The following is a 12,477-nucleotide window of genomic DNA, read 5'->3' as shown; positions in this document are numbered from 1 at the left end:
ACACTGTTGACTGATGATGTATGGAGGGGATTGTAATCAATGTAATGAAACAAGTCATATGAATGGTTGAATGTGAAACTGATGATGTGCCCTGTAAACTTTCACTCAATCCACAATAAAAACCTTAAAAAAAAAAGCATGCTTTCCAAATAAAACGTGTTTAAACATGTCCCTAAGGTTAGTGGATGACTGCAGACAAATTCTCTCAGGGATTCTCAAAGGACATGAGGTGATCACAGGAGCTGGTGAAAGGAGATGGGATAGGATTCTTTTGATTTAATAGTGAGTTATTGTTATTGGAAACCCTATTCAGGGTCGCTATGAGTTGGAACTGATTCGATGGCATACAACAACAACAAAAACAATTGTTATCATAAGGAAGACCGTAGAAGAATTGATGCTTTTCAGTTATGGTGTTAGAGGAGAATATTGAAAGTGCCATGGGTTGCCCATAGAACTAACAGATCCGTGTTGGAAGAAGTGCAGCCAGCATGCTCCTTGGAGGCCAAGATGACCAAACTTCGTCTTTCATTCTTTGGACATATTGTCAGGAGGGACCAGTCACTGGAGAAGGATATCATGTTTTGTAAGGTGGAGGGTCAGCAAAAAACAGGAAGACTCCCCAATGAGATAGACTGTCCAAGTGGCAGCATCAGTGGGCTCAAGCGTGACAACAACAGTGAGGGTGACCTAGGATCGGGCAGTGTTTCGTTCTGCTGTGCATAAGGTCGCTATGAGCCAGCACCGACTCGATGGCACCTAACAACAACAACAATTTTTATCATGGGGTCCTGGTGTGGTGTTGTAAGTTAATGCACCAGACTGCAAAGCCAGTTTGAACTGCAAGGTTGGTGGTTTGAGCTCACCAGCTGCTCATTGGAAACCCTACACAGGGTCGCTATGGATCAGAAATGACTTGACAGCACTTAACAACAACAACTGTTGTCATGGATAATTGTGATTGTCACAACTGTAAAGGAAGAAGCTGCACAACAAAACAGGGGATTGGGGGAGGGGGCAGAGTAGTAAATCTTACAGTCCAGAACAGAGGACCCTAGGACCATTAAGAAAGAGGATCATGAGCAGAACATGGGATCCTAACCAGAGAAACAGCAACACCAGAGACAGAGGCAGAGGTGATGGCAGGGAGAGAGAGAACATTTGAGGACTGTAGACTCATGGAAAGAAATAGTGTGTGCTGATGGGCAGGGACTAGTCTGCAAAATGTGCCCTTTGATTGTTTAAATGATTATATATTCCTGTGTATTTTTGTGTACATTGAAAACAAACAAAAAAAAGGGAATAGAGGCAAATACTGGTGCAAGGAGGGGATTATAATCATTGCAATGAAACAAGATACAATTGGTTGAGTGCACAACTGATAGTTTATGCTATGTAGACTATTACTCAATTCACAATAAAAGCTTAAAAAAAGCATATAGATATATATGGAAGATGTGTCTAAAAACAACAGTTTAATATTTTGATATTTTTGTTTAATAACAAAATTTCTGTGATTTATACATATATTTTTTTACTTACTCTGACATATATATGCAAGGTTCTAAATTTCCCTCTACAGCCTGTGTGGATCTATAAGATAAGCACTGGACTGCTAACCAAAAGATCGATAGTTCAATGCCATTAGCCACTTCCTTGCAAACTCTATTCAGGGTCATTATGAGTTAGAACCGACTCAATGACAGTTTAACAACTAGAACAACAACAAATTTTCTTCCAAACACAGCTTTAGGTATATGCCACATGTTTTATATGTACTCTTTCTATTATAATGTTGTATGATGCCCACAAACCATTATTATTATTATTTCATTATTATATTAAAGATGTTCTAGTGTGTCTGGGCAGGCTTTTGGTGTGGTGCTGTGGATCAAGGTCGGCAGTTCAAACCCATCAGCTGCTCCTTGTAAACCCTATACAGGGTCACTTTGAGTCAGAACAGACTTGGCAGCACTTGACAACAACAGTGTGCCTGGAGGAGTCCTGGAGTGGTGCTGTAGGATAAGTCCTGGACTGCTAACCACAGATCTGTAATTTAAACCCACCAGCAGCTCCAGGGAAACCCTATACAAGGTCACTATGAGTCGGAACCAACTCGACAACACTTAACCACAACAAGTATGTCTGGAAGTGTTTCTTAAATTTTTTTTATAAATAGAAAGGTACACTACATACTAAGAAAAGTATATGGCTGACATTAGATATGAGCCACAACTAACTTTTTCAACTTATAAATTTGACCTAAAAATAGATTTAGGAATGAAACTCATTTGTAATCCAAGACTGCCTGTATATAATATGGTATTTGAAGAACATCCAAATCAAGTAACATTTTATTTCATAGTTCTGTTGTGGCACTGCAGAATAAGCACTGCACTGCTAACCACAAAGACAGTGGTTCAAACCTACCAGTCACTCCTAGGAAACCCTATACAGGGTCACTATAAGTCAGAATCAGCTTAATGGCACATAACAACAACAACATAGATTTTAATTAATACATTATGGTATTTTAGGTTAAAATATTTTCTAATATCCATGGAGATGTATTCTTTCCAAACAAATCAAATTTTCTAGTCTTTATTAATGATTTTGAGCTAAATTCCACTATAGTTAAAGAACATATTTTATATTGTGGTATAGTAAATTATGTCTCTTCTAGCCATAGTCTGTAACTCCTACCAAACAATGTTTCTCCCCTGCTGGGTCTGGGTAAGAGAAGGTGGGAAAAGATACTGATAGGATGCCATTATTCAGCTGAGGATGTTAGCAAAGTTCATTGTAATTGTAAAAACTTGAAACTCTAGCATGGGTTTAAAATGAGCAGTAAGTGGGGAGAATTGCAAAACCATCAAAGGAGAAGAGCCAGGAGTGGAGTGCATCCTTTGGACTCCAAGATCCCTTCACATTTAACCTCCTCAACCCAAGGACAGAAAGCTGGGACAAGGGAAGAGTGGCTGAGGGGCAGCAGTGGCTGAACCAAGAACCAGAGCATAAGGCAGAGCAGTTGACTTCCTAGCCCACGAAGCAAGTAACGCTGAGTGACTCTGTGCAGGAAGCTTGCTTGAAGATACTTCACGTGGGATTCTTAAGTGGGGAAGCTAGGATTGCTGACCCAAAGAGCTAGAGCAAGCGCCTTCAAGCTGAGGCCTATGGTAGAGTGGTGAGTCCCATGGACATTTATTAGCAGCTGACTAGAACAACTGTGCCCTGAGCATTTCTGACCCCAAATTGTACCATTAACTTCCGTAACTGTGAATATAGTACCTGAGTTCTCTGTGGCCACTGCAATGATTATCAAACCCAGTGGAATAGAAAGGGGGATGGGAGGAATAGTTAGTTGGTGTTGGGGTGTTTTTTTTCTTGTTTTGTTTTTCATATATGATGTCAATCCTTTCAATTTTTAAAAATGTTCATGCATATAATCAAAAATGCTTCAATCATGTGTTCTTCAAGTCAACTAGCCTATTATCATAATGCTTAAAAGTTTTTAATTCCTTGGTTTTTTTCTCTACATTGTCTATCAGTTACTGAGAGAAGTGTTACAAATTGCCATTATAACTGAAGTTTTCATTTTTTCCTTTTAGTGTTGTCAACTAATTTAAATACATATTTTTTGAAATGTTAAATACATTTAAGTTCAGAATTGCAATATTCTTTGTGAACTGAAGAATTTACCATTTTAAAATCTTCTTTATTAATGTTTTTGCCTTGATACCTACTTTTGTTGTGGTTGTTACTTGTCACTGAGTTAGTTCTGACTTACAGAGATCCTGTACATGGTTTCTGAGGCTTTTAATCTTTGTAGAAGCAGAAAGCCTCCTCTTTCTTCCAGAGAACAGCTGGCAGGCTCTAGTCACCTTGTGGTTTGCAGTCCAGGGGCTATCTTACAGAACCAGCACGCTCCCCTGATATTTATTTAATATTAAAAAGACTATCAGCTTTTTTTTTCCGGGGGGTGGGGGGAGAATCAGTATTTCACTTTTTAGGTGTTTCACCTTCCTCTATCAGTATATTTCAAGTATGCCTCGTGGAAACAACATTTAGATTTTTTTTTTAGATTAATTAGTCACGGATATCCACCCCCACTTCTATTTAGCAATTTACTGTAGTCTTAGCTGACTTTTCTTCTCAGTTAGGTAATTATACATTATTTAATACTATTCTAGTGATAGGTTCAGCAAGGATTTATCTAGAACAGATTAAACAAATTCAGGCCCCCAGACCAAATCTGGCACATTGCCTAATATATCTGTGAATAAAGTTTTACTGGAACATGACCACAACCATTCAGTTACATATTTTCTGTGACTGCTTTATGCTGTACAATTGCAGAGTTGAACAGTTGTGACAGCATACGTATGATCTGAAAATTATAAATTATTGACCACCTAGTCCTTTAGCATAGTGGTTACGAATCGGGCTGTGAGCTGTAAGGTCAGCAGTTCGAAACTACCAGTGGTTCCACGGGAGAAAGATGAGGCGTTCTGCTCCCATAAAGATTTACAGCCTCGGAAACCCTGTGCAGGGTCACTATGAGTCGGAACCGACTCTTCGGCACTCAACAACAACAACAACAACAAGCCCTTTACAGAAAAGACTGTATCAGTCTGGCCCTGGAGCACAGAGCATGTAACCTTGATTCATAAAAGCCAAACATAATGAATACTTTTACATCTTCCTAGACAATGCATAGCCCCTAGGTATGACAGAAATTACACTAGCCTTAGGAATACAATCACAAAATTGACATAATCCCTTGGCCTCATTGCCTTTACAGGTTAATAGGAAACATATGTCTCTTAAATTTTCCAATAAGAAAAGTTAAGAGTAAAGGTAAGGAATTTCCAAAAAGAAAAGTTAAGGGTGGAGGTATAGAATTTAACTTAACTCAAAGAATCTGGTCTTTGTCCCAGGCTCTTGAGAGACAACCTCAAAAACCTTGGAATTCCCCCAATGACTGAAGTGTCCTTTATCTACAAGGGCTCCAGAACAGACCTGACAGGTTATGCTAATGACTGACGCAGGTGGAGACCAGCCATAGTAGAAAGACACACTGCATGATAGCAGTAAACCTCAGGGGAAGGGCATGATCCAATCAGGCCTAATTGGAGTTCCAATTAGGAGTCCCTAATGCAGTCCCTCATACTCTCATACTTCGGACATATTGTCAAGAGGGACCAGTAGCTGGAGAAAAACATCATGTTTGGTAAGGTGGAGGATCAGAGAAAAAGAGGAAGACCCCCAACGAGATGGATTGGCCAAGAGGCAGCATCAATGGACTCAAGCGTGGCAACAGTAGTAAGGTTGGCCAAAGATAGGGCAGTGTTTCGTTCTGCTGTGCATAAGGTCGCTATGGGTCGGTACTGACTCGATGGCACCTAACAACAACAACAATGCAGTCCCAATTAAGATCTGGACAAGGAAGCTCCATGGAACTCCTGATTGGCAAAAGACAGCTGGTTCTCGGAAGGTTGATGCATCCTTTTTGGAACACAGTAGCTTCTTGTCAGGGACTCTTATCAGACCTCACCTTATGTAACCCTTCTTTATGCTAGTCCTGATTTACATCCTTTTAATAAAATTATATTCATAAGTATAATGCTTTCCTGAGCTCTGTGAGTTGTTCTACACAATGATAGAACTTGAAGAAGTAAGGAAATCAATAGATCAAAAAGTGAGGAGTGACCTCAGAGACCTCTGAGCTTATAGCTGGTATTCTGAGGGGAGAGAGGAAGTCCTTAAATTAGGAGCTAGCCAGTCAGAAGTAATGGGGCAATGGGAGCCTATAGCTTACGGCTGGTATACTGTAGGTACACTGTAAAAATCCCGAATTTGTAAATAATAGGTCAGACGTGAAGGTGTCTGGAGGGCTGTGCCTTTTAACTCTAACCTACATTTGGTGGTTAGGATCAAGGGAAAAAGTATTGCATCTGCAGTTAGTAAAAGAACTCAACAGATAAGTTGCAACTAATCTCAACAGAAAGCATATAAATTCCCCTCTGTGGCCTTTCTTATGATATAAAGCAGAGTCATTTAACTCAAGGAAACCCCAAGGAGTGTTCTAATCACCACTGAAATCTATGTAGTCAGGTCATAATACACTCCTGCCTATACTCTTATGGTCAAAAAATATATCTTTATAGATTTCTCAAGTGTAAAGGGAGTACGTATCCATATGCCCAAGGGCACATACTAATACATAGTAACTATAAGATCAGCCCATTACTTCCTATATAAGCAATCCTGAAGTATCTTTTCGCTTGTTCATTAATCATAACAACACTTGTTGGTGTTGTCAAAGCCAGCAACATTGTGGTTGTTAAGGTCAACAATATAAGGTTCCAACTAATAGTGACCCTGCATAGAGTTTCTAAGGAGCAGGCTGTCCAGTACAATAAGCCCTGAACTGAAAGACCAGTTTGAACTACAAAGTCAGCAGTTTAAAGTGGCCTTTCGGTCCAGTGCTCATTCTACTGGACTCCATAACAACACTTGTTGTTAGGTGCGGTTGAGTTGGTTCCAACTCATAATGACCCTACATAGGGTTTCTAAGGAACAGCTGTTGAGTTTGAAACTCCAACTTTGTGGCCCAGTGCACTACTCCACAGTACTATACCAGGACTCCATAACACTATGCTTTATTAATTCAGACTTTTTAAGGCAGCATAAAAAATAAAATGACTTTAAAAGAAATCAAAGTTAATTGCTGATAAAAGTAGAATAGCTATGAGTGTTAAACTAAATAAATCATAAAAGTTTTCTTCTGCCCTTTCACCTCTCAAAGAGTCAAGATTTTGTTTTTACAAGATGATTACATTTAGTTATTTGTAAAACATTAGCAGTAAAGAGATTTTAAAATCTAAATCCACATTTGATTAAGGCTATTTCCTGCAGTCTTATTTGTAATAGCCATAGACTCTCATAATGGTAAAATTTAGATTGGACTCAGAAAACAACAGACCTATTAAGATACATCTTAATCCCAATTTCTATACCGACTAGTTCACTTAGATTCTGTGAACCTTTAAGATTGGATTTATGATAATGGGGGGGGGGGAGCGGAGTGCCTTCTATAAAGTAGGTATTTAGTAAGTGTTAGTTTTCTTCTCCAAAACAGTACACTGCCTCAGGATTCTATGCCACATAAGTTATTTATGAGCTAGCCATCCTACTTTTTTCAAAACTCTGAACCTTCTTTACGTCTCATTTAAGTATAATGTTCAAAACCAGATTCTGATTTCTGGGAACAGTTGTTGAATTTATAAAAGCTATCCCATCTTTTACCATTTCTCTTCATCTGACAAGTGCACTGCAGCCAAAAGGCCATTAAGATGCCAATCTTATCAATAAGTTCCCTTCCCTCCTTTATATATCCAAAATGTTTAATCACTGACAATTAAATATCTACACAGTTTTAAATCCTACTGTAATATCACCAAGTGTCATTTGAGAACACTGCCAAAGGAAAGAAAATTTCATAGTACAACACAGTCAAATGCTATATTTTCAAAGCAGAATTCTGTTTTTTAAGATGTTTTAATGCTTCAATCTGGAGTCCTGGTGTGGCACTGTGGGTTAATGCGCCAGATTGCATAGCCGTTTGAACTGCAAGGTCACTATAGGGTTGCTATTGGTTGAAATTGACTCGACAACACTTAACAACAACAACAACAACGCTTCAATCCACAATGTTTTGTCTGGTTATAATTGAATTGTGAAATCCCTGTGAACTTTCAAAAGTTCCCAAAATTCAGACATTGAGTTCTGGAAATTAAGACAAAGAAAATAAAGACAGAAGCTGATACTCTCCTTTTATACATAGAAGTCAGAAGCTCATGTAATACAAAAGCTCTATGCTGCCCTCAGATTTTTAAAATGAGTAGCTCAAGTAAATGGTTCTAAAAGGCAAATACATGCAAAAACAACATAGAAAAAAACAAAACACAAAGAATATTACACACACTGGAAATTTATACTAAACACTGCCCCTTAGGGTCTCCAAGACTATAAAGCTTCCTGGGCGCAGTCTCATCTTTCTCTTGAGAAGCAGCTGATGGGTTTAAATTGTCTTATCTTCCTTAATCTTTTAAGATGGGAATCGTAAATTAAGCAAAGAAATCACTATTTCTTTTTATTAACTAATTTCTCTTAATTCAAGAATATATCCACACTAATAGTAAACATTGCTTTTTTCACAAATATTGTCATATTAAAATTTTTAGACATCTCAATAAAATCCTCCTACTTTCTAAAAGTGACCAATGGCTGGCAGCTCAATTTACAAACCCCAAAGCACATTTCAAATTATAAGACGATACCAACAAATATTACAAGAAAATTACTTCATTTTCCCTTTCTCAAATCCTAGACATTTAGTGTACGTTGTTGTTGTTGTTGTCGTTATGTGCCGTGGAGTCGGTTCCGACTCACAGCCACTCTGTACAGGGTTTCCGAGGCTGTAAATCTTTACGGGAGCAGAAAGCCTCATCTTTCTCTCGCGGAACAGCTGGTAGTTTCTAACTGCTGACCTGAAGTTAGCAGCCTAATTTGTAACCACTACGCTACCAGAGCTCCTTATTAATTAAATTTCCATTTTATTAGGTTCATATAAATTTCTATCAATTATAAAATTCTATTAATCATTTCACTAATGTTAGAAAACTCTATAAATATTTCAGGTATTACTGTTTTTCTTCAACTTTTCTTGGATCAATTCCCAAGAAAATATTTACTTTTAACCTAAATGTTATTCTTCTAGTAGTTTAAGAATAGCTGGTTATAAACGTACCTTGCTAACTTTATAAGATCACTACTTATTTATATAGCCAAATAACTGAGTATGCTACTGAGAGAGGCAATTTAGCATAGTAATTCAAAGTACAGACTTTTAAATCCTATAGCTCTATATCTAAGCCCAGGCTCTGCCACCTTATTAAGTATAGCTCAGGCAAGTTATTCATCTCTCTCAATTTCCTTACCTAAAAAATTATAGATAATAATAGTACCTATATCATGAGACTTTAAAAATAAAATTATCCTGGTAGCAAGACTAGCATAGTGACAGAGACAAAAACAGTATTCAATAAACATTAGTTGCTAGTATTATTCCAATAAGGAGCTCTGGTAGTGTAGTGGTTATGAGTTGGACTACTATCCTCAAGGTCAGCAGTTCGAAACTTCCAGCCATTCCATGGGAGAAAGATGAGGTTTTCTGCTCCCGTAAAGATTTATAGCCTCAGAAACCCTATGTAGGGTCACTATGAGTCAGAACCGACTCTACGTCACACCACCACCACCACCAGAGATAATAAATCTATGATTTTGTACTGTTACTACCCAACCTATTGCTGTTGACTTGATTTCAACTCATAGTGACCCTATACGATGGAGCAGAAATGCTTCACAGTCTCCTCTAGACAGAAGGAGGCTACCACATTTGTTTTCTCCCACAGAGCAGCTGGTGGGTTCAAACTGCCAACCTGTTAGCAACCCAATGCTTAACTCACCTCACCACTAGGACTACTTTATGAAAATTTAATAAAACTCCATTGTTGTTGTTGTCGAATGCCGTCGAGTCGATTCTGACCCATAGAGACCCTGTATAGGCTTTCCAATGAGCAGCTGGTGGGCTTGAACCGCCGACCTTGCAGTTCAAACAGCTTTGAAGTCTGGTGCATTAACCCACAGCACCACAATAAAACTCCATATTTAGATATAAAATAGGCTTGTGGCTAAAATTGGATTGAACATCAGTATATTATAGTATTAGGTTGTCATTTGATCCTAAAATTGATGGTACCCCAATATTCACCTACAGTGAGGTCCTTGACCTACTTCAAAATCTACAGAGAAAGAAAGAAGCCACTTACTGTTTACTGCAACCCACTCATTTAGATCTTCCCCCTCAGGAAGCATGACAGCCATCCGGAGGTTGCCACTGCCAAGTGTGGCTTCTGCATGCTTTAAAAGCTCATATTGGTGAGAACCCTCTGGAATGTTCTTCTTTGGTTTAAAAGTTTTAGAGGAGCGACTACCACTATGAATAGAAAAGCAAAAAAAAAAAAGGCATTTCAATATACAAGGCATGACTTTTAACAGAGTCTACTACATTAAATTATGACTAAAATAAAAGAAGGGATGGTAGCTTCCACCCCCCACCAGCATTAGCCCTAAATGGCATTGTTGTTGTTGTATACCATCAAGTCAATTCCAACTCAGAGAAAACCTGTATGGTTTCTGAGAGCAGCTGATGGGTTTGAACTGCCAACTTTGCAGTTAGCGGTCCAGTGCTTATCCTACAGTACCACACCAGGGCTCAAACTGTATGACCTACCTTACATCACAGCAATATCATTAACTACTTGAAATCCCACATATCTGTCAGTTTGTCACACTGTGGTGACATGCGTGTTGCTGTGATGCTGGAAGCTACGCCACTGGTGTTTCAAATACTATCAGGGTAACCCATGAGAAACAGGTTTCAACAGAGCTTCCAGACTAACAAAAAGACCAGGAAGAAGGAATAGTTGGTTCACTTATGAGGGATTGTTGTTATTGTTAAGTGCTATTGACTTGGGTCCGACTCACAGTGACCCTAGTTTTGGGTTTCTGAGGAGTGAATGATCAGTTTGAATCACCAAACTTGTAGAGGTAAATACTATTAACGGATGGTGCATGGAGAGGATTGTAATCATTGTAAACGAAACAAAATATGATTGGTTGAGTGCAAACCTGATGATCTGCCCTGTAAACTAACCCTCAATTCATAACAAAAGCAGAGGACAATGAATGCTGGTAAGGATGTAAAGAGGCTGGGACCCTCCTACATTGCTGATGGGACTGGAAAATGGTTCAACCATTCTGGAAAATGGTATGGCACTTCCTCAGAAACTTGGAAATAGAAATGCTTTATGATCCAGCAATTACTCTACTTGGTATATATCCACAAGAAATATAAGCCAAAACATGAGTAGATACAGGCACACTTATATTCATCGCAGCACTATTTACAATAGCAAAAAGATAGAGACAGTACCCATCAACAGAAGAACGGATAAACAAACTCTGGTACAAACACATGATCGAATACTATGCTACCATGAAGAATAACGATGAAGCTGCAAAACACCTCATAGCATAATGACGACATTATGCTGAGTGAAATTAGTCAGGCACAAAAGGACTATATTGTGTAAAACCATCATTGTTAAAGCTTAAGAAAAGATTTCCATACTAAAAGAAAAATGCTTTGATGTTTAGCAGGGATGGGAGGGAGAGCAGAGTAATTCATAGGTTAGGGGATAGATGCATAGTAACCCAGGTGACTGGGAGGGCAATGCCCAAGAAGTGGGAGGGGGGCAGATGGATGGGGATGACAGGGGAAGACTTAGGGAGGTAAGTGTGGGCTAAATGGAATAGAGACAGATTGTTATATGTATGCACAGCCTTGGAACAACAGGGCTGTATGATATAGGGATCGAGACATCATCTGAATGAGTAAAGGAGGGGAAATGATATAAAAGTACTTCACTGTTTTATAGATATTGTCTTCCCCTCCCTGCCTACTATTGTAATACACACATTCATGTGGGATAGAAAGGAATATTGGGGAATATGATTGCAAAAAGCTTGTAAGCCTGTCTTCAGCCTATAACTGATTAGGTTATCTTAAAGGGGGCTAGAATGTGCCCAGGTGAATAAGCCTCTTGTTAAGTAAGCCTTTGTGGAGTATGGGGCCTTAGGCAGAACCTCCAGGAGGTGGAACAGTCCCAACTGAAAAACATACAGACCAACCCAGAAAGGCTAGTAATGAGAAGATACTTCTTAAAAGAAAGAACAAGGAAACCTCTCACTCCCTGACTTCAAATTTTATTACACGGATCTCTGGTAGTATAGTGGTTACGAGTCAGGCTGCCAACCTCAAGATCTGCAGTTCGAAACTACCAGTGGTTCCATGGGAGAAAGATGAGATGTTCTGCTCCCATTAAGATTAACAGCCTTGGAAACCCTGTGCAGGGTCACTATGAGTCAGAACCGACTCTAGGGTACTTACCAACAACAACAACTGTGGTCAAAACAGCCTGGTACTGGTATAATGAAAGATACATTGATCAATGGAACAGAATTAAGAATCCAGAAATTAACCCATCCACATACAGCCAACTGATTTTCGACAAACTACCTAAATATTGCAAGGGAAGGTGATATTTCTCCAACAGATGGTGCTGGTAGAACTGGAGAACGATATGCAAAATACTGAAACAAGAACTTCACCTCATGCCTTATACAAAAACCAACTTAACATGGATTAAAGACCTAAATGTGAATCCCAAAATTATGAAGGCCATCAATGAAAAAATAGGGACAAATGTGAGGGCACTAATTCAGGTAAGACACAGACTACCAATCATTTTGAAAATTACACAAACAAAAGTAGACAAAATAGATGATTGG

General features: G+C 38.8%; 1 protein-coding gene across 1 annotated transcript in view; it reads right to left on the bottom strand.

The window, feature by feature from the left end:
• Positions 1-12,477, bottom strand: part of MOB1B (MOB kinase activator 1B) — a 123,994-nt gene that overhangs the window by 36,760 nt on the left and 74,757 nt on the right. The window contains exon 5 of the mRNA XM_006873795.1: positions 9,894-10,060. Within this exon, the coding sequence (XP_006873857.1) occupies positions 9,894-10,060 (167 nt within the window). The remainder of the gene's footprint in view (positions 1-9,893; positions 10,061-12,477) is intronic.

Source organism: Chrysochloris asiatica, unplaced genomic scaffold (assembly GCF_000296735.1).
Source record: "Chrysochloris asiatica unplaced genomic scaffold, ChrAsi1.0 scaffold00254, whole genome shotgun sequence".
Taxonomy (NCBI): domain Eukaryota; kingdom Metazoa; phylum Chordata; class Mammalia; order Afrosoricida; family Chrysochloridae; genus Chrysochloris; species Chrysochloris asiatica.
Note: the sequence above shows the minus strand (reverse complement) of the source record. Positions and strands in the feature narration are given on the sequence as shown.